Genomic DNA, 27763 nt, shown 5'->3' with positions numbered 1-27763 from the left:
TGAAACTGAGGGGTGTGCCCTTCACTACTTGAACTGCAGCATTCTGGATCAGTTGAACCCTGCAGGGCAGTCCCGTGTAAAGCATGTTGCAGTAGTCATGCTGTGAGGTGACAAGGATAAGAATGATTATCGGAAGAGTCTATGAAATGGTGCAACTGGTATACAGGTAGTCCTTGACTTACAACCATTAGTTTAGTAACCAAAGTTATAATGGCACTGAAAAAAGTGACTTACGTTTATTTTTCCCAGTTACGATTGTTGCTGCATCCCCATGGTCACATGATCAAAATTTGGAAGCTTGCCAACTGGCTCATTTATGCAGTGTTCCAGGGTCATGTGATTACATTTGTAACCTTCTGACAAGCAAAGGAAGCCAGATGCATGTTACAACTGTGTTACTAACCTAACAACCGCAGTGATTTGCTTAACAACTGTGGCAAGAAATCAAAATTTTGGGCTCAATTTTGGTTGTAACTTGAGGACTATCTGTACCAGATAAAATTGTACAATTGTACAAAGACTTGCTAGCCATAGCTGCCACCTGATTTTCATTAACCTTGAAGAGGAAAGTTATACCCCATCCAAGGTCAAAGTTGGAGTATTCTAAGAAAATTGGGTTAAATATTGCCTGGGAAATTTTTTTATTGTATAGGCTTATTTACTATTTATAAAACTTATTTTTGATATTTTGTGACTAGTAGAATTAAAATACTATGCAGTTACCCTGACTTAATATTTCCTAGTTCAGTATAAAACATCATTTATATGCATGTTGATTCTTGCATGCTGCCTAATAATCATTTTCATATTTGAAATTACATATTAGGGATAGGTACCCTTCAGATTTGCAGGTAAAAAGATTATTTTGGGCCAATGCACAAATTTGTTGCATTTTTCCCCTTGAATTACCAGCTGCCCTCCTTAGGTACAGTCTCAGATCGCCAAAGGAAGATATTTATTGGTTGAAAGAGCAGCATGCAAGAGTTATGTGGCTTTTGCCTTAACAACTAGAGTGCCATTCAACCTTATTGAATATTGCTGAAAAATACATCCAATATACTAACTATGGAATTATCTGCCTGACCAATGATAGTTAAGCTCAACTATTGGTAATTTCATGAATGCATCTGGATATTTTTCATGTCAGCAGTACTCAAGGAACATACAGTTCATGTGTTTCTCCAAGTTCAGTGTATTCAGCTAGTCTTGTTTCTTCTGCATCTGGTTAGAAGAAAGCCAGCTCATGATTCAGTATTCCCTCCCCCATTTGAAATCCAGGGAGTGAATTATTAATCTGAGTTGGGCCCTTTGATTTGTAGAGGCATTGCAGTCATTACATGGCTATAAAATTACATATTATGCCCCTTTCATCCTTATTTATTACTTAGGATTTATATGCATGTAGTAAAATTATATATAATTCTACAAAAGAAAAACACAGTGTTACTATTCTGAGCTTTAGGGCGTGACAAACAACATAAGGAAATCAAATGGTTTGTAGTGAACATGCAGGTAACCTTATTTCATCTTTCTTTTATATTTAAATGACTTTTAAATAGTATGTGTAGCATTGAGTAAATATTCTTTTTGTGTTTGTGTTCTCCACCCCACATACTTCCCCTCTCCTCCCCCACATACACATGCATATACACATTGTGTGTTCCCCAAAGTTCCTTGGATGTCTATTCCTCTTTCTTATAGATTATTTTTTAAATGTTTCAGGTTCTAATTTTAATTTTGGAGTTGAATGGGAAACCCTATTAGTTTGAAATATTTTACTCAGTCAAATATGGTTCTGGAATTTCTGTGAAAATTAAATTGAAGGGTGTCATTTAAAGTTTTAAAAGACAAACTGTAGTTGCTACTTGTACCTTGAAGGGAATCTGCAATCCACATAGCAGCAAGAGCTTTTGGTTGTCTTAAATTCCTTTTAAATTTAATTTGAAAATGATCTAAAGAATAAGGAACATGGAATCTTTTTTTTCCTTATAAAATATTGTTGATATCTTTATTTTAGTTTTGTATCTTGTTCTCAGGTAATTCAAAGAAGATTTTCACATCATCTTTTGACTATTTGGATGGGGCTTTATATTGTGCTGTGTCACAGGGGAAAGTCAGTGGTGATTATTTTTCAAGACAGAAAAAACATGTTCAATTCTCACTTAGGTTTAGGTTTAGGTTTATTAGATTTATATGCCACCTTTCTCCCAAGGACTCAGGGCGGCGTACAACATTAAAAGAAACACATAATACAAAAGTTAAAAAAAAATTAAATAGAATATCCCAAACAAACCCAATTAGAATTGACAATAACATTTTTTTAAAAAAATTAAAATTAAAATTAACAATGATCAATAATTTATTTTGTTTTGTTCAGGCCAGGTTGGCTTGCTGGAAAAGCCAACTTTTTAGGGCACGTCGGAAGGACCGGAGGTTGAGGATTATACGAAGCTCCGGGGGCAGTTCATTCCAGAGGGAAGGCGCTCCCACAGAGAAGGCTCTCCCCCTGGGGGTCGCTAGCCGACACTGTCTGGCCGATGGCACCCTGAGGAGGCCAACTCTGTGGGATCGCACTGGACGGTGGGAGGCTACTGGTGGCAGTAGGTGGTCTCGCAGGTACCCTGGGCCTAAGACTTGTCTCTAAGACTTTCTGGATAGCCATAACTGCATTATTATCTGTTAAGATGCAACTATACACAGTACCTCAAGGACACTTACAGTAAGGGACCATTATAGGACTATATTGAATGAATGAAGGAATGAATGAAGGAATGAATGAAGGAATGAATGAAGGAAGGAAAGAAAGAAAGAAAGAAAGAAAGAAAGAAAGAAAGAAAGAAAGAAAGAAAGGTAGGTAGGTCTGGGTAAAATGTATTATTGAGTTAAATATATAGTATCTCAAATTCATGTGTAGTTCTACATCAATAATAGTCACTATTGTGAAAAACACATAGGTAATTTATGAAGATAAAAAGAATTTGATGTAAAATTGCTGTCGTTGCTTGCATCTCATATGAAGTTAGCAACTAGCTTTATCATGATTTATCATATCATGAAGATAAAACATTGCTCAGAGGCTTTCTTGGCAAGAGGAATCATAAAAGCAATATGTTTTATCTATTTACTTCAGTCTCGCATCTCTGTTTTGGTTTTCTCAGATCCCTGTAAGTATAATATAAATAAAGCCTAAATGAGAGTCAGCTCCTTCTATAAACTTTGGCACTGTCCAAAAAGACCAATACGTAGTCACTTTTCCGTTTTAATTTGTTGTGCTTTGATTTGTTTTTGCACATACATGCATAAACGCACAGACAGATATCCTGAGACATATAGACAGTCTCTTCTATCTAATATACAATTTGCTTGGCAAACTATAGATCTTTCACTTTTCATCATTATTGTTTGTGTGATGAGGTTGGGATTGTAGAAAGACATTTCTTCTGGTAATAAACCTTATACAAGTTGGTGACAATCTAAATGCAGGTGTTTTGTTTTTCTGGAATTTATTTTATGCTACACCTGCATTCTCACAGCTACCTTCAGGTTACCTGTCAAAAATGTTAAAAGTAGCCAGTTACAAACAGAGAAATTAAATGTGGATTCCAGTGGTGAAAGCAAACACACGTTGGTGTGAATAGATCTTTCAGCATGCCTTATGATTTTAGCCTGTAATCTGCCTCCCACCTCTCTGCTCTCCCACCAGACATGTTCCAAAGGGCTTGTATCTGTAAAGAGTAAATCTGAGAGTAATTGGGCTATGGGAGTATAGCCAAGAGGGAACCTTCTGGAACCAGCAGTTCCGCAAAACTTTAGGAAAAGCCTATTTAGAAATCTATTTTAGTTTTTTAAAGAAATGAGTGTAGTTTATTGTTTTAATCATTGAAGAGGTTAGCATATCTGTTTTCCTGCATGAGAAAGAGCATTGATGTCATTTGATTCACATGGAACATCACAACAGTTATAGAATTGTGGCTATTTATTAAATTTATATGCCCACCCATCTCAATCTGCAAACGACTGTCAGGACTAAACACCCATTGCTTGAGGATGTTGATTACAAAAAAAAGTGCATTCAGTGTTTTATGCTATTAATATTAAGCTAATTTGTTACCAAACCCTCAGTCTTCCTTCTGTACATTGTTTTGTTGCTTGGAAGATAATTGAAGCAATCACATTTATAAATTCCTGCATTTCTGAGGTGACCAGTAGAAGTTTCAGGAAAAAAAGATTGCACAAGAAACAACTCTTAAGAGAATTTTTATTGGGCTGACTAAATTCAGAAATATTTATTGATCTATTTAGATAGTAAATGCCATGAAGATTATACTGCAGGATGATAATTCTGATGGGATGGTAGTTGGCACATTGGTAATTTTTCCTGGTAATGATATTTTGCTGTTTTGCAATTTTTATCTTTAGGTCACCAACCGAGTAATATCTTTCCCTCAATATTTAACTATACCATCTGCAAATGTAAATGACAGCTAATTTTGCTTTTGAGTTCTATTCTGGGGTATGTAACCTGTTTTGACAAAATTGAGGCCTAACTCTTGCTGAATTAGTGGCAATTACATAGTGTGGTAAGATCCAAAAGACCAGCAAGGCTTAGATAAGACTGGTAAAACTGCACCTCTGTTTATAGGATTCCATGCCTATTAAGTATTTATAGAGGCCGTCTTATGTTTATGAATTTGGGAAGGATTGCATTCTGGACTTTATTTGATTACACTAAGTTCTAAATACTGGAGTTTTGCACACCAGATTTATTAGGAGACATGGCTTTGACTTAGCCTTGTAAAATCTTTTTAGACTTTCTAGAGTAAAATAGTTTGTCATAATATCAGTATCAAAAATTGAGTTTATTGGCTGACCAAAATATTTATTATGAGAATGCAACTTCAAATATTTAGGAGAATGTTTTTTTTAGTCAAGCGAGTCTCTGTCTAAATTGATTTTATAGGGTGAGTTTAATAAGAAATTCTGGGATTTATGTCAAAATATCTAGAAGGGTCTAAGCCCATGATCGCGAGCCTATGGCACGCAGCCCAAAAGTGGCATGTGGAGCCTTCTCTGGGGGCATGCGAGCCGTCGCCCAGCTCAGCTCCACTGTGCATGAGCATTCACCTCCTGCCGGCCAGCTGTTTTTGGGGCTCTGCTGTGCATGCGTGGGGAGGGGTAGCACCCCCCCCCCCCAGACTCTGTTTTTGGTGCCAGGAGGCTTTAGGAAGAGCCTTGGAAAGCCAGGAGGCCATTTTTGCCCTCCTGGAGGCTAGCCTCTGGAGCCTGGGAAAGGCAAAAAACGAGCCTCCTGGAAGTTCCAAAAGTCCAGAAATGGGCCTGTTTCCGTCCTCTGGAGGGCACGTGAGGAGAAAAAGATTCGCCCTCACTGGTCTAAGTTAAGATTGGGTTTTATAGAAGAGTTGCAATGTTACTTTGAATGACTGAAACAAGCATAAATCACAAAAAAATGTTCCAAATTGAGACATAATACCAGTTTTATAGGAGGTTTATTACCCTTGCAGATTAATTTGTTTTTAACCAAGGCAGGTACAAGATTTTGAAAAATACTGAATATTGTTTCCAAGGGAGTTTTTAAATGAACTTTTCCCATCTTCTCTTGAAGATATATTTGACTTTCATGTCAATATGTTGGTTGAAAGATTATGGAACTCAACATATCTGCAGGATACTGGGATACAATAGGATGCTTTAAGGCCCTAGCATTGTAATATAAATCATAAGCAAAAATATTGCCCCACTAGGCTAAGCCTGCTGATTTTTGAGATGCAGTATCTTTTTCCCTTCCCCCTTTTTTGGCTATAGGTGAAAATTGACCAGGTTCACACATCAGACCAAGACTTGAGGTTGCTTGGTTTGACTAATGCTTTTCTATGTACGCTGCTATTATGATTAATGACCTAGGATTTATGGCTTAGTGTGTAGCTTATTCAATTAATCACCTTGATTAAACCTTGTCTTAAAACATGTTATCTCAAAGCAAATGGAAGCTTGTTGATGTCAGCTACTGTACTTTGAAAGGTAAAGCACTAATATCCTAGAATATGCCATTATTTATATCAAATCAGGACATTTTGAAGGGTCTGTCCAAGTCTCACTTTCTGAAACGGGAAGCCAGCATTCCAAAAAAGATATGGGGAAAATCAGTTGGATGGGAGGAAGAAACTTCCATCTTCATCATCCATCTCACCTATTTTTATGCATTTGCTTGTTATTAAAGGAAAGCATTCCCCATCTCTTCCATCTGCCCTTTCTTACTTTGCTTCACCCAGGAAAATTCATGTCGTATTGTTTCCAGTTGTTGGCACAATAGGCCATAGTTTATTGTCTCGTCTTACTCTGTATGATTCAGTCAGCTGTATGTTACATTCTTGCTATGCTAAAAATGATCTGTACATTACAGATGTCTGTGTATACATAGCCTGCAGCATCTATTACTGGAATGAAAGATTTAGAGCATAAAATGAAGCTTCCAGAAGAGAAAAGATTTTACATGAACTATGTTACATTTCATGCCCTTCCTCCACAAAGGAAATGGAGCCGCGTCTGGCTTACTACTCTTTCAAGCTCTGCAATCTCTTTCAAGACATTCCACCCTCCCACCAATTGATTCCATATGTTCTCTCCCCTCCCCTACAGCATTCTTTCCTTTCACCATCTCCTGTTTTAGCTGGTTGCTGAGCCTGCAGGTTTCTGCTCACTCTCCTTGGGTTGTTCCCCCTCCCCTTCTAGAATCAACGGCTTTCAAAACTGAATAAAGATTGTATGCATGAAAATGCACAAATGGATCTGCATTACATAAGACCAAACTCAAAAAGATTTAACCGAAATTTGGGGTTTAGGTATTTGTAGCTTCTCCTCTCCCAAAAGATGGAAAGAATTGCATGACATCTCAGTGCTGCTGGGAACTGAATTCCGAATCCTCAGTAATCAAATATGCTGCTGTTACAGTAAACTGGACGCAGCTTGAATTGGGCAATTTAGATCAGAAAGCCTGCAAACTGATGACAATGCATAATGCATTGCATGCACAAAGTGATGTTGATCGACTATACTTAGCATGAAAAATTGGAGGCTGCGGTTTACTGCAAGTAAAGAGACAGTTGTAGAAGAAAAACATGAATTAAATGATTAATTCAAGGTAAGCAAAGAGAAAATGCTAATAGCGGTTTGCAAAGAAAACACACTGAAAGTAGCAGAAGCAAAAAAAAAAAAAGAATAAATTATTGGAAAACTGTTCCAATAATTTGAGAAAAAAAATTGAGAAGTAAAACATTATGTGGCTAAGATATAAAAGAAACTGGTGACAAAGTGGAGAAGACCAGAAATTCTCATTGTGTAGAAGCAGACACCCATCGAGAAAGAAAAGGAAGAATTAATTTTGCAGCTCAAGAATAAGCATTATAAAGAACTATGGAAAAATGAGGGATTCAATCTGTATCGAACATCAACAAATGCACATTTTGTAAAGCAAATGATCAGTCCATGGATTACAGAATTAGTTGGTGCACCCAAATTGCTCATACTGATTATAAACAACACTATAGCAGAATAGCCATTATGATCAATTAGCATCTGTGAAAACTTGAAATTTCTGAGTATCCCCATTATAGTACAAGTCGTAATGAAAAATTGTTGAAAATGTTTAAATGTTATATTTATAAGAGCATATGAACTCATTGCTATCTAGAACACATAACAAAACAAAAAAATGAAAAAAGTTGTTTTTGTAGATGAGGTAATACCCAGGAACAGCAGAATTGGAAAAAGAATTTGAAAAGTTATAAAATACAGAAACTTAATTATTAAATTGGTAGATTATGGGGAAGATCTTGTGAAGTTGTTGCTATAATTTCTGATGTATTTGGTGGAACAACAAAGAGATTATACAGATTTTTACAAGAACTATATATTTCAGCTATATTTACCACAGATTTACAAACAATCCCCCTCAGTGGTAGGTTCCTATCGGTTCAGACCGGTTCAGACGAACCGGTAGTGGTTTGGCAGCCTGGGTCGCTGGCTGCCTACCACACCCCTGAACCAGTTTTCCGGGTGCCACTGTAGGCGCTGCCATCTTGTTTTTTGCTTCTGCACAGAATAATTTTTATTGCACTGCGCATGCACGCATAGTGCACATCAAGTGTGCACATACACAGCACACCCACAAACGAACCGGCAGTAGTTCCTGTCAGAACCCACCCCTGATTCCCCTCCTCCCTTTGCTGGGTACATGTTATATCTGTTATTTGTATAATTCCTTTGTTCCTGAGAGAGATTTGAATTTCCAATGAAACAATAATCTGATTCTTTTTATTTATTCTTTGTTCCTTGATGAATAAAAGAACAATAACAATATCTCATTTATTTTATATAGATACTCTGAAGTTTTATGGAAAAGCAAAAATTGAAAATCGAACATTGACAAACACTAAGAATTTTTAGTATGGATATAGTAATGGAATTTGGCCTAGAGAAATTTGCTGCAGTAGCAATAAATTGATGTAAAATCAGAAACAGTAATGGAATGCCCAAACCATCAGAAGAAAGCCTATAAGTATCTGAATATTTGACAGTTGGATAATATCAAGCACAGACAATGTGATTAGTAAAGAATACATCCAAAGAGTGCAGAAATTGCTAACTTAATGCAGCCTTGCAACCATAATAAAGATTTGATTTGATTAAACCTGAGTTTAATCAACCTTGTTCTTAGTCCAACCCTTCAACTACAACTCCCTAGTTGTGATATTGTCATAATTTTTCTTTGTCAGTCTTTCCTTTAATTAAGGAAACCTAAAATTGGTAATATTAAAAAGTATATGAAATAAAGTCAATTTTGCTAGGATCATAGGTACTTCTAAAATTATTTGTCATAATTTGATTTCTGAGTAGTTTCTGTGGCTTTGTAACTAAAACTATGAATACACGTAGTTAAATAAGTAAGCCCATATATATTTCAAGAGATGGGGAATAAGGAGATGAAGTCACTAAACCTTCTGTGCTATCCACCGTTTCCCTATAGAGTACAGAATTTAGATTAGTCATGTTGTGGTCTTCCAAAATTCTCCAGGATGCGTTAATAGTTCTAATATTACTTTTTTTTTCATACTTGATTTAATACCAAGTCATTTTTGGTACACCAACACCATCCTTTTTCTTGCTTTTCTCTTGTTCCCCCAACCCTTTCCCTAAATTTATTTTTTGTTTTGTCTTGGTTTTCGCCATTTAAAATTTTGTGCCAAGTATTGTATCCAATATTTAAAAAATCAATAAAATTAGAAAGAATACGTTTTGTATAAGTATAGCTTTGTAATATTCTATACAAATGTTGCAAATGGTTACACTTGTCCTTTTAATATTATAAATGTACAACAAAATAAGGTACTGCTTAGATTGCATAGAGTTAATATTCCAATGATAGTATTTTTGTATTGTGCATTCACTTTTAAATTTAATACAGTCACATTTCCTATGCATGTCATTAGCCATTTCCTCTCATCATGGTACCTAAATGCTGATCTGAACTTTCAAAATATACTATTCCTCTCTGTCAGTTCTTTAGTATTCCTATATTGACCTGCAAAAAAAATATATCTCTTTTTATTTTCCCTATTTATTTAATTTCTTCTATCATGCCACTATACACAATATTTGGTGCTGTGTTTCCCGTTTACTTTTTATATTTTCATCCTTTCCTTGATATCACAGCTAGGTCTTTATCTGCATGCTAGTAATTATTTTTTATAAATTATAGTACAGAGCTTAAAAAGATAGGCAACATTGTAGAAGAGAAACAAACAAGTCTTAAAATATCAAGAGAAGCTACAATACCAAGTCAAGAGTAACAGGATGAAAATAAGCAGAACTTGGTTTCATAGTGAGACAATTTACTACTGCAGTGCTTTTGGTTTGCTATATGTTTTCTTCAAGTCCTAATTTTTTATAAATATATTAAAAGAAGATATAGTCTAGATCCAGTAGAAAGAGCCAGTTTGGTCCACTGGTTATGGCAGCAGGCTAGAAATAAGGAAGCTGTGATTCCAGTCCTGCCTTAGGCAGGAAAGCTGGCTGGGTGACTTTGAGCCTGTTGTTCTACCTCAGCCCAACCCACTTCACAGGGTAATGGTGGGGAAAAGAGGAGGAGGAGGGAGTATTATGGTATGTTCTCTGCCTTGAGTTACATATAAAATAATATGGGTAGAGTAAAAAATGAATAAATAAACACAGGGCTACAAATCTTAAATTGAATAAATTAGCATAGATATTTCAAGCCAGAGTTCATTTAATAGTCAGCATACCTGATTTTTATATGTATAATATGAATGCATTAGACTAAGATGAGAAAGAGCCAGTGTGAAAGTTAGTTCTCACAATGTCAACAGAGAATAGCACGATAGCGAACAGGACACTTACAAAGCTTCATAACCAGTGGAAACAAGCCAATCTGCTCAAAGGAAGGGTCCAAATAGTCAGATAAGTAGTGTAGGGAAGAGAAAAGTACACAAGATGTTTTAGATATTGTTTCTCCTTATAAAACATGTTCTTGAAACACAACAATTGCTGGAATTATTTGGTTATGGCTTTCTGTTCTTTTTTCCCCACTCAATATTATATATCTTATATTTTTGGGTTTACTGTGAGCTGGCCTGTAAAGCAAAGCCTGGGAATGAAAAGTATCTGGATAGTTTGGAGCCACTCACTCACTCTCTGCTCAGCTTAGCTCACAGGGTTGCTTGTGTAGGGATAAAATGGAGAGCATTACTTAAACAGTCCTGGAATTTGAGAGGACAATTGACATAAATAAATCTAACATAAATAAATGCTAAAAACGGTATACATGCAATGGTTTGGTCTTCTCCCTGAATTTATAGTCCAATGAGAGATGATATTTACAAGGCAATCCTGTCATTAGAGGCTCTGAATTATATTATGCCATCTAGTAGCAGGCTGGCAATTTGCAGCTGCCTTATGGCTTTCTGGTTATAATTTCTTCTCCTCTGCGAGGACCATACGAAACCAAAGATGTGGGCATCTGTAAAGGTATTAGTACGTGGGTTTATGCCTCTGTTTCTTTCATTACTTATGCTTTCTCATTTAAACTTTAATCACATTCATTTCTTTGTAAAAAGAACTCCCAATGTATGCTGGATCATACTTAACATTATTAAATATTATTTACAATATTGAACTGCAGTAGCAAATGTAGTGGCAAATGCCATTACATAAAACTGGAACATTATATTGGTTAATAGAAGGGATCATAAATTTCTGGAGTTGTTTTGGTCTAATGAAAATGTAGGCAATTTCTATTGTTAGAAATTGATTATAGAAAGAAAATCCACTATAATAAAGTACATTTGTGTTGACTGGTTAGCAGATTGAACTAAAAAATAGGAACCATTTCCTTGTCAACGTTTGGTTATTGTAGGATCAGTTGTTTTTAAATTAAGGGGAAATCCAATTCTTTCAATGCTTGCTTTATAATTGAGTTAAAAATGGGGGAAAAAAGCTTTATTTTGTGCTACCTGGAATATAATATTATTGTATGCTTTTCCATATATCTCCAAATTATTTTTTGAAGCATGTATAATTAAGAAGTAGGGTATGGAAAATCTGATCTGGTTGTATAACACTGTATACTATTAGAACTGAGCATTACAAAACAATGCTTTTTGTGTAGACATGTAGAAACATCTTTAAGAGTAGTAATCATTATGTGTTCGCTGGTAATATTTGGAATTCTCAAAATAAATTGTTGTTGCCATTCTTTCTTCTCCCAATATGTATCTATATATCACTCTCTCATCTCTCTGGTATAGACATATACACTATATTGCCAAAAGTATTTGCTCACCCATCCACATAATCTGACTCAATTGTGAGCGAATACTTTTGGCAATATAATCCTAGTAGACATTGTCCACATAGGCTAGTATCAAAACAAATTTGGGACATAGTTAATATCTGAATGATTAGTTAGAAGTGTTCTTCAATTCAATTCAACATTTTATTTGTCAAAAATGAGAGTTGAAGGCCTATTGATAAAGGATGTGAAACATTTATTTAATCTGTTTCAAGTTTTAATCTGTTCAGGTTTTTTTTTCTTTTTTAGATATTCAACAGTGATCTCTTTGATACTTCCTTATGTCAAAGCACTGTTTCTTAAATTAAGTATTTTCTGTCAGGCATGATGAGTTTGTGTCAGCTGATGAGAAGATCCAGAAGAAATTGTTTTGTAGACTTGGATACATTTAGTTTCATTACCCCAAAGTATAGCCTATCTATGAATCAAGATGGTCTCTTGAAAAAGAATTTTCAGACAGAGACCTTTGTCTGAAAATTCATGAAGTATATGAGCTTTTTAATGAAAAAGGTTTCAAAGTCCCACCACCTTTTCCTTTAAGTTATATTTTTTAGAAGGAGATTTTCAGCACTCTCTATACCAAAGATTCAGTATTGAAAGAATGTTATACAGATATTTTCTATAACAAATCTTGCTTCAGACATTGTTGAAATATGTTATCAATGTCCATTACAAGCATTCTATTAAGATTCAGATTCATATGTATATTAAACATGTGGGGAAATAAAGAGCATTTTTAAAATACACTTTTATTTCAGCATATTTTTTTCCTTTTCGATCATTAAAAAGTCATCAATGTGCAGTAGACTTGGAAAAAAATGAAGAAATGCTGTGCCTAAAATACTGATTTAACATGCTTTAAAAATACTAGTATGACAACATAACATATTTAATGTTAATATGTAGGCATTTATTTTGCATCTCCCTGAAGATTATTTTATTTTATATACTGTCAAAATAGCATATACAAATTTATTTACATTGTAGGTAAGAATGAGGGAACTTATATGTTAGTTGCCTCATTCCTTTTCCTTGAATTATTAGGAATTCATCTCGATTGTTTTCTTGAGAGACTGAAAACTTTGGATTAACTGGATTGCTATATATGGAAAAGTGAGGATAATTTAGAATGCTTCCAGACCTTATGGGTTGTAAAAGAGGCCTTTTTGAAGATGACACCCATCTCCCTAGTGTCAGAGGTCTGTTTAATGAATGTAGGAAGAGATGCTGTTCCTGGTTGCTGTGTCAGGAATTTAATTTGGCCTTCATTTTCTCTTATCTTTTAAAAAGTAGCTAAGATGTAAGTCTCTACCTGGACTTCCTGGACTTTTAAATGCAAAAGATTTAATAATTATGTTAATTGCCTTTTTATTTTATATTTATAAATTGCTCTTATTTTTTTAAATTCTTTCATCTTTCTACACATTTTCAGTTTTTAATTTGAAGTACTTTAGACCAGGGGACCCCCAACCCCTGGGCTGCGGCCCACTATCGAGCTGTGGCCTATTCACAACTGGGCTAGGTGGGCTGGCGCACATGCATGCATGCGCAGCTCAACTTGCATGAGTGGCAGGTCGGCTTGCACAAGTCAAGCTGCATGCACATGTGCACACGTGGTGCCTGCTGCTCACACAAGTTGAGCTGTATGTGCTCATGTTTGCCGGCCTGCTGCTTGCATGGCCCAGTTCTCCCCCCACCTCCCGGCTGCCAAGCCATAAAGGCTGGGGACTGCTGCTTTAGGCATATATTAGTTCTCTACCAATGTCATTAGTGGTATTTGCTCACCCATCCAAATAATCAGAATTAGTTGTGAGTGAATACTTTTGGCCATATAGTGTATGTTTACTGCCTTTATTTTGTAACTTTCACACATGGGCTTATATTCTTCTTCAAAAAGATAGATCAGGTGTCCCTTTAGCCACTCTGTTTATGGTCACTTCTTTCCGTAGTTAATGAGTATATTAAACTTGTTTTTAAGTAAAGGAATCTATGTTACACATATTTGTTTAGGACATCGTTCTCATTCAAAGACTAACTTAAATGCAGAGAAGGAATCAGACTTAGATCCAAAAATTTTCATGATATATCAGAACAATCCTTTCTGAAAAGATGAATTCAGAACATGAAACGGCACCTATACGGCACTGTTTTACTTTAAACATTTTTAAGGTGTTCTGTGTAGCATTGAATTAACTCTCATCCAAAGTTCTTATTTTGCTAGCATGTATTCTGTATTTTAAACAGATGCTTCTGTAATATCATTTAGAGGCTCATTTCTTCTATATGGGTAACTTTGGTAAATACTTTCAGCCTGCAGGGAAATATTCTGGAATAGAACACTTTTAGGATTGATTCTTGAGAAGTATAATCACAAGGTTGGAACAGAGGAAATGACTTGTCCAAATACTGAGTCCTGGGCATCGCAGTACAGATGCTGTTTCATTTTCATATTCTTTTGAAAAAAAGATTGATCCGATACATACATCATCAAAGAATTCGGAATCTAAGTTTGATTTCTTCTCTGCATTTAAGTAAATAGGGTTCTAAGTGTCTTTAACTTGGAACCTTTATTTAAACATTTGTTTCTTATGCTAAGCGTGCTTTTCCACTAAACATGCTAAAGAAAAGTATGTGGATGGTTTCTAGGAGACAAGAGATTTTGCTGCTGAACAGTGGGTGAGATAACCCATCTGTAGTGGAGAGAAAGAAAAAGGGAGAATGCATCACTTCTAAGCCACAGAAGCCAGTGACTGTCTCCTGGTCCTAAATTGGGAAGTCAGAAACATATCCATCAACTTGCATTGGACCAATGTGGTAGATTACTGCCCATAAACTGAGTCCATCATCCTGCAGTGTTTTGATTCAGGCTAATTTTATTATTTTTATCCCAGTTGGACCACCAACTGTCCCTTGTTGACAGTATATTCCTTCCTTCCTTCCTTCCTTCCTTCCTTCCTTCCTTCCTTCCTTCCTTCCTTCCTTCCTTCCTTCCTTCCTTCCTTCCTTCCTTCCTTCCTTTAATGCTGTTTGCCTTTTTTCTCTCTCCAGGGTAACCAGGAGCCAACAGCTACTCCTGACACAATGGTCCAGCCATTCACCACAATCCCATTCCCACCTCCCCCACAGAATGGGATCCCCACAGAGTATGGTGTTCCTCACACTCAGGACTATGCAGGCCAGACCAGCGAGCACAATCTGACAATCTATGGAAGCGGACAAACGCATGGAGAACAGAATACAAATACAGCCACCACGCAGAATGGATCTCTTACGGTAGGTTCAGCACCATTTAAAGCTGAGAATTTATTTGATTGGTTATTTGGTATTTATATATTTAAAATGGCATAGGTAAGCATTACTCATCCAAAGTTGCAGTTTGAGATTTCCTCTTATTTCATTGGCAAAAGCTAAAACAAAAGAAAAGAATTCCCAATTATTGCAAAAAAGAAATGGAACAGTCAGATTCATCTGAATGAGATTGTTCAGTATTAAAACAGGTGCTAGTGAAATAACTTAGGATACTATGGACATCTAATCATATTTTCTTCATTTTGTGTATGCAACATGCTCATGGGCCATGCTATGCTAAAGTGTTCCTTTCTGTGTGGCTCAGGTTATTTTTTACTTCCTATGATTTAACTAACTTGCATCAGGCAGAATATGAGTTACATCACGCCTGTCTCTTTCCAGATTTGTAATTATCATGGGATGTTGATCCACAGTCATCTTTTTAGGCATATTAATCACATATAAAGATACTGGTGCACACCTGTCATGCTGAATGTTGCGCTGTCTAAAAGGCATAGAATCAAAGAGTGGAAATGATCTAATCTAAACCATTGCTCAGTTCAGGACCTGCTAGTATCTTTGACAAAGACCATTTAGTCATTTCAAGACTTCTAGAAATATAAACTCACCACAGTCTGTGATAGCCTATTCTACTAACTAACAGCTCATATAGATAATAGGTTTCTTCTAACATATACCCTGAATGTCCTTCCATGTAGTTTGGTCCATTACTTCTGGTCCTTTAATAGGACAGGAGGACAACTTGAGCAGAGGGTTATACCAGAAGACCTCCAACTCTGTCATTCTGTTAATGGAAAATAAATCCACTTCCCCATCTCTATATAATATAGTTAGGTCTTTTTATTTATTTTTAAATCTGTAATCTGTCCAGAGTTGCTGTAGTAGTATCAGGCAATAGCAATAATATCTAGCTTGTATTTTACCATATTCTGAAGCACTTAGTCAAAGACTTTACTGAGTTCCAAGCACATTTTGTCTCTGGCATTGCTCTGATCTATTAAGTTAGTTATTCTATCAAGAAATAACATAAGGTTAGTCTAGTATGATTTGTGTCCAGTAAATCAATGCTGGATCCTGTTGCTTGTAGCATGCCTCCCCAATAATTCACAAGCATGCTGCTTGAAGACTTTGCCTAGTATAAATGTTAAAAATGACAAGTCTAACAGTTTCCCAGGTATTCCTTAAGAAGGAGATGACCATTCTTTCAGGAATTCTCAGAGATTACCAAAAGTGATTCTCTATGATCTCCTGCACTTGTTCTTTCAGTAGGAAAGTAATCCATCTGGCTCTTGAGAGATAAATTCATTTGAATTAGTTACAGTTTCTCTTATAGGCTCCTTAAATATTGTAAGCTGCAATTTTCTTCTCCCACTGGTATAATCATGATGCAGCTAAGGCTCCATTTTCCGCCTGAGAGAAGACAAACTCAAAATAGGAATTAAAAAAGTCCCATCATCCAGTACTGCTTCATTGCTCTCTCCTGTCACATGGATTGCAGTCTCTTTTGCTATCCTTTTATCTTTATCATGCAAGAATAGCTTTTTATTTTTTTCCCCCCATCTCTTAACAACCCTCAATATATTCTGAGCTATAACTTTTTTTTTTTACAAAGTTCCTGCAGTTTCTGGAGATAACCTGTATTCTTTGGTTACATTTTCCCCTTTCTCTTTTGTATAAAAGTCACTTTTTCTCTTCAGTATTTTAATTCTGCATTGAGATTCTCCTATTTTTGCATCTTTTAGGAAGTGTTTGCACCTTGAGTGTTTCCTTTCATAAAATTTCTTGTGCTTCCTGAATACTTTTTCCTTCATTTCCATCCGTTGGATCTATTGTGTAAATGTTGACTTCCTCCTTCTCTGGATCTTACTGATGGACGAGCATGGATTAGAACAATATCTTCATTGTATTCCAGGAAGTGGTAGCTTTATAAGATAGCTGGCAGTTTCTGTGCAAGTTCAGGAGAGCTAGCTGATCTGAATTCTGAGCAAATTTAGAAATTGTAGCCAGTTAGATCTAAAACTTTCTCATGCTTTTTTGCATCATAACCCTTTTAGAGGAAGAAAACTTATCTTTTCCCTTATTTTTAGCCCCTCAGTCTCTCAGGAACAAATTTTTGTTTACAGTCCCTATAAAGATAATTTATTGACCAGGGCTTTTATCTTCCTCCTCCCAGCATAGCTTATTTTTAACTGTCATGATCTTTTTCTCTTTAAAATGACAAGCATATTTTTATGATTTAGTTTTCAAAGTCTCTCTTTGTTCCTATAGTTTCCCAGGTTCTCATGTATTGTATCTGTTCCTTACACTGATTTTACATTCTGATCATTTGTTTTCAAATCAGTTCTTGCTGGCTCCTTCTCCTTTAATTTTCTAATTTTAACCCATATATTTGACTTCAATAATTCATGGTCTTATTTCAGAATTGCATGAAGAAGCATTGTGGCTGACCAAATTGCACTCCTCTGCCTTTTGGTTTCTGTAATGTAGCCCTTGTGATCCTAATGACTGTTTTTAAAGTATGTATTTCTTTTGTTGGAAGAAGGTATTAACAATAAACAAAGATTACCCCTCCCCCCAAAAGTCTCCTAACCTATTTCTCGTATTGTCGTGCTCATCCAATCTAAATCTTGCTGCAGTTCATCCATATCTCCAATTTTCTCATTCCGAGTATACATCAGTATTACTGCACCCTTTTGATTTGTTGCATTGCTTCTTGCAATTTGCATTGAATTGTCAACTTTCTCTTCAGTCCAAACATTGGACTGAATACATAGTCCTTTTGGTCCATTGTCATATTCTTATTAAGATTACTCAATATAGGATCTCCAGTTACTGCTTGAAGTCCTATTTAAGTTTTATTTGATCCCCTGTACTCACCCTCCTTAAGAGTATGTAATTTGGAAATTGACTCTCTTAATATCTGTAAACATCATCTAGAAAAATGTGAGAGGGTTCTCGTCCAAGATCTACATCATCCAACCAAATAAAGCTACCTTGCATGTAGGTCCATTTTTTTTAAATAAATGAAGCCAGAATTTCAAAGTAGACATCAGGCAGATTGTCAAAATTTGGTTGAAGTTTGAAGTTGATCGATGATCTCTGGCGAGCCAGGGATAGGGGTCACTCCTCTATCCTAGTGCTTCTTGACCTCTCAGCGGCCTTCGATACCATCGACCATGGTATCCTTCTGCAACGGTTGCGAGAGGTGGGAGTGGGAGTGATCGTCCTATGGTGGTTCTCCTCCTACCTCTCGGACAGGTCGCAGTCGGTGTTGGTTGGAGGGCAGAGATCGACCCCTAGGCCTCTCAACTATGGGGTGCCGCAGGGCTCGGTCCTGTCCCCTCTCCTATTTAACATCTACATTAAGCCGTTGGATGAGATCATTCACCGGCACGGGATTAAATACCACCAATACGCGGATGATACTCAACTATATCTGTCTGCCCCGTGCCAGCTCAGCGAAGCAGTATAAGTGACGTGCCAGTGCCTGGAGGCTGTCAGGGTTTGGATGGGAGCGAACAAGCTTGCACTCAATCCTGACAAGACCGAGTGGCTATTGATGCTCCCTCCCAAGGATGGTCCAGTTATTCCATCTTTTAGCCTGGGGGGGGGGAGGTGAAGTTATACGCCCCTCAGAGAGGGCTCGCAATTTGAGAGTCCTCCTGGATCCACAGCTGACGTTAGAACATCATTTGTTGGCTGTGACCAGGGGGGCCTTTGCCCAGGTTCGCCTGGTGCACCAATTGCGACCCTATCTGGACTGGGAGGCCCTTCGGATGGTCACTCACGCCCTCGTCACCTCAAGACTGGATTACTGTAACGCGCTCTACATAGGGCTGCCCCTGAAGAGTATTCGAAGACTGCAGCTGGTCCAGAATGCAGCCACGCGAGCGATAATGGGTGTACCTAGATACACCCATGTTACATTTATCCTCCGCGAGCTGCACTGGCTTCCCATTGGTCTCCGGACACGCTTCAAGGTGCTAGTCGTTACTTTTAAAGCCCTACATGGTATTGGACCTGGCTACCTGAGAGACTGCCTCCTGCCATTTACCTCCCAAAGACCGATTAGATCGCACAGATTGGGCCTCCTCCGAGTACCATCGGCGGGTCAATGTCTGCTAGCGACCCCCCAGGGGAGGGCCTTCCCTGTTGCCGCCCCGGCCCTATGGAATGATCTCCCTGTAGAGATCCGGATCCTCACTACTCTTCTGGCCTTCCGTAAAGCCACTAACACCTGGCTGTTCCGGCAGTCCTGGGGCTGTTGATCAGCATCCAGCCCCATTTTAAGTGTATGTATGTTGTGTAATTTTAAAATGATTATGTTTCTATTTTTAATTTTTTAATTTTTAATTCCCTTGTTGTCTATAAGCCCCCCAGAGTCCCCTGGGAGTGGGCGGCATACAAATACCAATAAACTTCAAACTTCAAACTTCAGATTGTCAAAATTTGTTTGAGTAGAATATGTATTCAGAGCCTTCAATAGCATTTTTGTATCCTTCCAGAAGCCTAACACAGGGTGCAAATCTAGGTTAACTGTCACAGTCAAGATGAACTTGACTGGGAGACAGGTATCAAACTAGCATACAAAGCACAGAGCAAAACTTCTCCTCAATGAACAGTGGTGCATCCTACTAGGAACCTTGGCTACCTCTGACACTTAACATCTCCTGAGGGACAATTGTACTGTCGCCATGTGCACCTCCATCAGGCATTACAGCTTTCACTTATGTTTAGCTAAATTGTCTTTTAGTAGGAAGATTCTACAGAATTTGTCCTCAACAAAAATTAGCAAGTCCTGCTTGTTAAAATATCTCATATATAGAACTAGGTCTGATATATTCCACTCATAGATGAGCTTGCTCTGTTGTACAAAAAATGATTATACAGCAAGCCCAATACATCCTTCCCCTATAACTGAAATAGAGACTTCTAAGCTGGCACCCAAATTTATCTATCTTTATGGAGTTTTCTTATCAACAACAATATGGAAGTGGCTTGGCATTGTCTTCTAAGCTTAATTTTAAGCTAACTTCTCATAAGTGGATTGGCTTTCCTCGTACTTCCATATCCGCCTTCCCTTATCCACATTGTGAATTATTCTTAGCTTTACTTCTCCCATTTTGACTTTAAAATTGATGATCCTATCAGAAGCTTATGCTTCCATCAGCATCACTCTCAGCATCATTCAAGCTACTCCTACCCCATCTGGGTGCTGATTCTCTCTAAGATATAGCCAGATGTATACAGTTCTGTAAAAATAAACCTGGGTTTTTAAAAAAAAAAATCTGAAGAGTTGAGTTGCAGGGGATCCAATTAAGGTTATGTTCTTCTTGGTTGACATTGTTTTACAGTCTCAAATTGGGCAACATGCTGACAGATTATCAAACTGAAAGCTTTATCTATCTGTTAAGCTGTTGTTAGCTCTTAACTTCCTAATAAAGAACATTATAGTAAGAGCACATGGTGGATTTAATCTTTTAATACTTTCAGGGTTTTTTGTTTTTTTTGTAGTGAGCTGGCTAATGGTACTTTTAAAAAAAAGATACTTCCTGCAGGAATACTGTGATTTTGATTTCATAAACCTGAAACTGAATTCAAAGAATAAGGATCTTTCGCATCATGCAGTTTTATCTGTAAAAAACAACTTCATGAATTAGGAGGAATTTTAAAAAAACATGAGAGCAAGTAAAATGACATGACTGACATTCAGAAACAGGGCACAGTCATAAAATGATAAAAAGACAGTTTATCACCTCATATAGTCCAATGTTTGAGGCTAGTATCACAAGCCAAATATAGTAATAGCAGAACAATGTGTCATTGGTTGGTATAATAAGTTCTATGAAATAATATGCAGAACAGTAATATCAATTCCAGGAACATGGTTTAAGTTTTTTTGGCATAGGAATACGCGAGACCTGTTGCTCAACAGTGAAAGAGGCAAATCCTGGAAATAAAACTGGATCTTTTCTATGGCAGTGCTAAGCTGGATAGATAGATAGATAGATAGATAGATAGATAGATAGATAGATAGATAGATAGATAGATAGATAGATAGATAGATAGATAGATAGATAGATAGATAGATAGATGATAGATAGATGAGAGAGAGAGAGAGAGGGAGGGAGGCTTTTTTATTTAATAAAATGAGGAGAGGATGAATAATATGAGCCTTGACCTTAATTACCAGCTGCTGCCAAGCCTCCCTTTCTTCTTCCATATTAGGAGATAACTTCAATATACTTCATAAAACAGCACTGTTTTTCATCAGCTAATAGGGCTGTAATATGAAGAAGAGCTTCATATGTCATTTACAAAATGAGTTAGAGAATTGCCTATTTGTTGCCCAACTTACATATTTGAAATAAATTGGAAGTCAGTTTGCTACATGCCCATGAAGATATGGATGGATGGAGAACGGACACACATTTCACTGATAAATGGGTAAATATCCCCAAGGAATCACAGAAGGTAAAGTTTGGAAAGGTTATTGGAGAATATCTAATCTAGTATCCTGCCCATGTAGGAAGACAAAACTGTAATATCCCTGACAGATGGCCACCCCGGCCACAGTTAAGGTGCGCCTACCACTCAAGACAGACTGTTTTATTATTGAACAGCTTTAGGTTTATTTTTTCTTATGCTTATCTTAGATCTCACTCCTTGTCATTTAAACTCATCGTTTATTTTTTTCTGAACAATTCAGACCAATTCTCCTTCATCTTGTACACATCTATCTGCCTGTCATATGCTCCATCTTCTCTTCTCCAGGCTAAACATCCAACATTTTCAACTGTTTCTCATAGCTTTTCTTGCCAGCCTCTTTATTTACCTGGTTGTTGTCCTCTAGTCATGATCTTGTCTATTTATCTATCAGATTTATATCCCACCTTTTGGAAGCAGCTCAAAGTGGTATATATAGTGTTCGCTGTGTACTTTTCCTTGCAACAGCAAACTTGTGAGGTAGATTTGGCTGAAAGAAGATGGCTGACCCAAAGTCACCCAGTGACCTTTCATGGCTAACTAGAAACTGCCCCCACCAATTATAATCAAACATCTTAACCACTGTGTCCCACTCTGCTCAGTGCCCTTCCTAAGATCCTGTACTCAGAACCATACATAATATTCTAAGTGCAGACAAGAGGATACAAAATAGGGACAAACATGTCTTGATCTGCTGATGTGGTATAGTACTGCATTTGCTTTATTTTGCAACTGCATTGTACTGCTGACTCAGATTTAGCTTGTGATTCAACCAGATTCTTTTCACTTGTATTATTGTCCAATTTGGAAAAACAAAGCCTTAAGGTATATTACTTGGCACTTTTCTCTAGCTTGATACACAACCACTGACATATATTTGCTGGACATGGTTGTTCAGCCCACTCTATTCTTTTAAGAATGTGCAGAAAATTACACATTGGTAGAGTAAATGTTGAATTATTACATCCTGATTTCCTTGGTAAAGTTGAAAAATCATGAAAAGAAAATAACTTGTTTCAGGAATCAGCAATGCATTTTCCAAATCTGGGGAACAAGTTTAAATATTCCAAAAATAATTGCAAGAAAGAATGCTCTTAGTTTAAAATTTAACTTGGGATTCTGTGGGACATCAATGGCCATTTAACAATTTAGAAAATTGGATGAATTGTCAGTAGTTTCTTTGATTATCCATTGAAGCCCTAAGCCATCCAGGCCTGAAGAACTAGGACTGCTAAAAGTGTTTGTCTCCTAGTAACAGTCACTGTGCCTGTATAATTTCTGCCCCCCCCCCCCCCCAAGTAGTTAATTTGGTATAGACAAACATGTTTGGCAGAGAACCGAGTATGTTAACACTAATGTCTGCTGAAATGCAAGTTCCATTCTTAATGTTATTAGCAAAGCATTTTATTTTGGCCATAGCTGTCACATTTAATTCCAGTATTTAATAACCATTAAATATCTATAACTTCTTTTATTATAAGCATACATCATTTCTGGAGTGTATATTTGCTGCTAAGATAAGCCTGTCGGGGAAAACTTTTGGGAATCCCCAAAAATTCTTTAAAATGTTGGTCACATTCTCCATCACCGCATCAACAGTTTATTGATAATGATGAAAACAAAAACTTGTACAACCTCTGTTGATTGGAATCTTGGACTAAGCCAGAACTGTTGTTATAACCTTCTTTAATGTGTACAACAAAGCTCTCTTGATCTCTAATGTGTTTAAAAGTTTTTTGCAAAATTGTTTGTGCAGTATAATTATTTTGGAGGTTCATGTAGCAGAAAACCAAACATATTAAACTACTTATTTTGTATCAGCATCAGCCAACATAGAACTGTTCATTCACATACAAAATTGAACAAAGCTTTATTCCCCCATATGCCTTTTGTAATTCAGAAAGTTTCTGATGTTCTTCATGTGGATGATAAAGTTCCAGGCACATCTTAATTTGGTTGATACCTGAATAATGGGAAAAAAAGCAGTTGTGGGTTAGATAGCGTGACTCGTGAGGGGTTTCTGAATTCTAGGTAAGATATGCAGAAAATTACAATACAGTTTCAATTGTAATGTAATCACAATTTCTTTCTATAAACAAAACAAAATTTGGTACTAGGGAGTAAATAAATTCATTTATTGCAATTAACTACATTATGCAAATTGCAGTTTTATTTCTAAAAATTCTCACTAATTTTAGTAAATGAGTAAATAGTTTATTCAATAAATCTCCAGACCATTACAAGAATACTGAACTTAATTAAGCTTAAAGAATTGAATCAAAAATTTAGAACCCAACTTGTTTCCTATTTTTATTTACAGATTCCATCTGTTGTATAAGCACATCTTGTCTATGCATCAAAATTAGAGTTAATTTACAGAAAGTCCACTATATGAATCATAAGAAAGGGTTGAGGAGCATTGGTCTTCTCATAATTGTTTTCTACAATCTTTTGGATATTATTTTAGCTGATGTCTGGAACAGCTAAGCAAAATGCTCCAGGTTTCAGTTCTGCCAAATTGGGTCTGAACCAGAAGAATTTGGTAAATGTTTTGAGACACAGACAGTGCACATTCCTAGCCAGTGGAAATTTGGCTGTTCTCTTCCTTGACTTGAGATTGAGAAATGTCTATTCAATGTTTACATATAATGTCTAGCTGAGAGCTGCTGGTTCTTGCCTAAACAGCTTCAGTTCTAACAATAATTCACCTTAATCCTTGCAGGCAAACCTGATTTTTACTGTATTGATTTGATTCCTTTTCAGTTATCATAATATGCCAGAGGGGACAGAATCCCTGCTTTCCAGTCTTAATTTGAGGTTGTATTTTATCTGAATTGAGCTATTGCTCTGATGCTAGAAATTCAAGATTAGCTATGGAAATTTTTCTATTCTCAACAGTTATCTATTACATGAATAATTTCTCCTTTAATAAACTTTCTACTCTGGCCTGTCTGTGACTAAAAAAATTTCAGTAAAGCTGATTTACATATATATTTCTGTAATTTAACATAGAGGATGTCAGGAGGACAAGATCTGGTCGTGGTTGTAATATTCTCTTACTGGTTTCCTGGGATTATGAGCTGTGCAGATGTCATGAAGACACCTGATCCAGACATGTCATTTTGCTTGAGCCAGCTGTATTCAGTATCCATCAGTTGGTCTGTTAATTTATCTTCCAAGAACAAAGAACAGCCAGAAAATAAATTGTATATATGTATTTTCATTATTTATTCTCAACCCAATATTGCAAATGAATTATATGAAAAACCTTGAAGCTCTTTTTATCTGTTAGCAGGATAACACTTTTTATCTGTTAGCAGGATAACACAGAGAGGGGGAGAGGGAGAGAGAGAGAGAGAGAGAGAGAGAGAGAGAGATTCCAAATTCTCTCCACAAATATCGTTGGGGGATGGGCTGCAATTAAGAATGTTAATAGCTGATCCATTTTAAGCCCATTTCCTCCCTCTTTTCATCTGGCCCACAGAGTCTTTATGCTTTTTCTACCTTACTTAGTACAAGATATTCCTTTAGTACAAAAAAAACCATGAGCCAAAGAAAACCCCAATGTTTTTGTTTTGTTTGGTATACTTTCAAGGAGAGATATATTTTCTGGTCACATTATTTCTCTTTGCCAGTGCAATAATATCCCAGGCCTAATAAATACTATTTGTGTTGAATTATGTGAGGAAATTATACAGGGAACAGACTTAATATGCAAAATTTAATTGGGAATATATAGTGATATGTTATAAGGCAGCGATGGCGAACCTTTTTTGGCTTGCGTGCCATACGTGGGAGGAGTGCAGGGGGGTCATGCGCAGGTGTGCCACACCCATAATGCAATGTATGACCCCCCGGTGTGCATGCGCACACTACAGGCGCAACCCCCCAATTTTTTGCATCCTTTTTTTGCCCTCCCCAGGCTCCAGAGGCTTTATAGGAGCCTGGGGAGGGCAAAAAAAGCTGCCCCTGCCCCCCCCAGAAGGCCTCCAGAGGCTTCAGGGATGTTCAGGAGGCTTCCCTGAAGCCTCCAGAGGGCAAAAGCAGACCCTACGAGGGTCATTTTGAGCACTCCGGAGGCTTCAGGGACCTTCAGGAGGCTTCCCTGAAGCCTCCGGAGCACTTAAAACAACCCTCCGAGCAAACTGGAAGTCCTTTTCCGAACTTCCGGTTTCCCCATGGGGCTGGTTTTTTGCGCTCCAGAGGCTTCAGGGAAGCTCATGAAGCCTCCGGGTGTGTGGGGAGGCACTTTTCGTCCTCCCCAGGCACCTATAAAGCCCCTGGAGCCTGTGGAGGGTGAAAAATGGCTTTAAAAAAGGGTGAACTCAGCTGGCCAGCGCGCACATTAGTAGTTAATTTTTTTTTAAAATCCTAGAGTTTTCCACTGTTTTTTTTTATCATTGTTTGACTAAATGTTCATTCCAGAACTGCAGCTTAAATGGAAAAAAATACTTCTTACTTTAAAACGTATACCCTAGATTACTGCAGAGAAAAATGTTCTGTGTAAAATTTAGAGTCATTTTCATTTTTAATAGATGCTTCCAATTTGTGATTTGTGACCAAATTTTTTCTTGTTAAATTCATGCTCTGAGGAAACTATTTTGCTGGTTTCTTTTTTAAACAGAAAATTGTTTCCAGTTTGATAGTATTATTTTAATTCAGGTTTGTTTTTGTTTTTTGCTGACATAAATTTGATATAGCAGATAATTGTTTCAGAAATGATACATGTATGGTTGGCACAACTTTTGCTTTGGAAAGAGCTTTTCTTATTTAGATTTAAGTAAGGAGACATGTCTTAACCGCTTTTCCAAATTTTATTCCCAGTACTTCACAGAACCAAAAAACCTGAGAAGTCTTATCATTTCAAGGGTAAAATATCATTTCTTTGCAGATTTATATATTATCTGGTAGACTACATGAAACAGAATATACATAAAAATCCTGAAAGATACATGTTTCATATTCAAATTTACAGTGAAGGTAAATTCAGGAAGATCCTATTCTTGCCATTTCCAGCAACAGCCTCCTGTAGTAAAGCTGTTTTCTCTACCAGCATTTACTCAAACATCTCTTTCGATTTCAGATTCTACAATTTATTTGTGGCTTTATTTTTCATTGGTTGCAACCAATAAATGTCCTTTCTAAACTAGTTTTAAATTTCTGTGTAATATTACCCACAAAAAGGTGGATAAGACTTTTTGCTAATAACTCTTTTTCAGTCATGAAGCCAGGTAAGTATAGTAGTTAGATGAAACAGACAACACGTAGAAAGTCAAATTCACTGCCTATTTGTTTTAGGGGGGAAAATTGTTATTTCACTCTTCTTTTCATTCCAAAAAGTGTTTAACGCAACTAAAAATCCAAAAGCAATTTCAATAATTAATAATCCTTATACATCAGTAAAAACAAGAGAATTACAACAAGATAGCAGTCATGCACAATTTGCATTAATTTTGAGGAGTATCTATTGAATGAAGATCTGCCTGGCACCATAAAGATGCCTGTGGAAGAGGTCAAGAGGAGCAGACACATCCCTGGCAATTATTCATATTACCCAAGTGAGACCTGTTATCCTGAACACCACCAGTTTTTACATTTTCCCAGTTCCCTCCCTTTGTCTGCTGCATTTGTGACCAAGAATGAGGATGATGGGCAGAATGTCCAAAGCCATCTGGAAGGCTGTATCAGCTTGCCAATTTTACCATCTGTTGCAAAGAGCTCACAATTTGGAAATTTGCATTAGCCATGCTTCAGAGTGTGAAAAAAAAGCATTTTGAGGAGAGAGACTCCTTGGACTACAAAAGTTAAATAACATCCATGGATTGTTTTGGGAAACTATTTACTAGTTGTTATCTGCCCAGATGATGGATGAGATGTCATGCATTCTGTCCTTCCTGGTGGATAATTTTACCCTGGAGAATAGAGGGCTCTGACAGAGTTATAAAAATAAAACTGCCAAGCAATATGATGTCATTTAATCACAAGCCAGCCTCATTGATTCTCCCTTTAGGATGCAGTGCACATTTGTTTGGAGATAATTTTGTCAGTGTTATGAAGAGGGAAGTGGAAAGCGGCTGTAAATAG

General features: G+C 36.8%; 1 protein-coding gene across 4 annotated transcripts in view; it reads left to right on the top strand.

Moving 5' to 3' along the window:
* Positions 1–27763, top strand: part of RBFOX2 (RNA binding fox-1 homolog 2) — a 197033-nt gene that overhangs the window by 119692 nt on the left and 49578 nt on the right. For all 4 annotated transcript variants that reach the window (XR_004255698.1, XM_032220537.1, XM_032220536.1 and 1 more), the window contains one exon: positions 14933–15157. Coding sequence is in view for 3 of the 4 variants with exons in the window: in XM_032220537.1 (XP_032076428.1) it covers positions 14933–15157 (225 nt within the window). In the remaining variant the exon portion in view is untranslated. The remainder of the gene's footprint in view (positions 1–14932; positions 15158–27763) is intronic.

Source organism: Thamnophis elegans, chromosome 7 (assembly GCF_009769535.1).
Source record: "Thamnophis elegans isolate rThaEle1 chromosome 7, rThaEle1.pri, whole genome shotgun sequence".
NCBI lineage: Eukaryota > Metazoa > Chordata > Lepidosauria > Squamata > Colubridae > Thamnophis > Thamnophis elegans.
The sequence above is the reverse complement of the archived record's forward strand: the minus strand, read 5'-3'. Positions and strand labels throughout refer to the sequence as shown.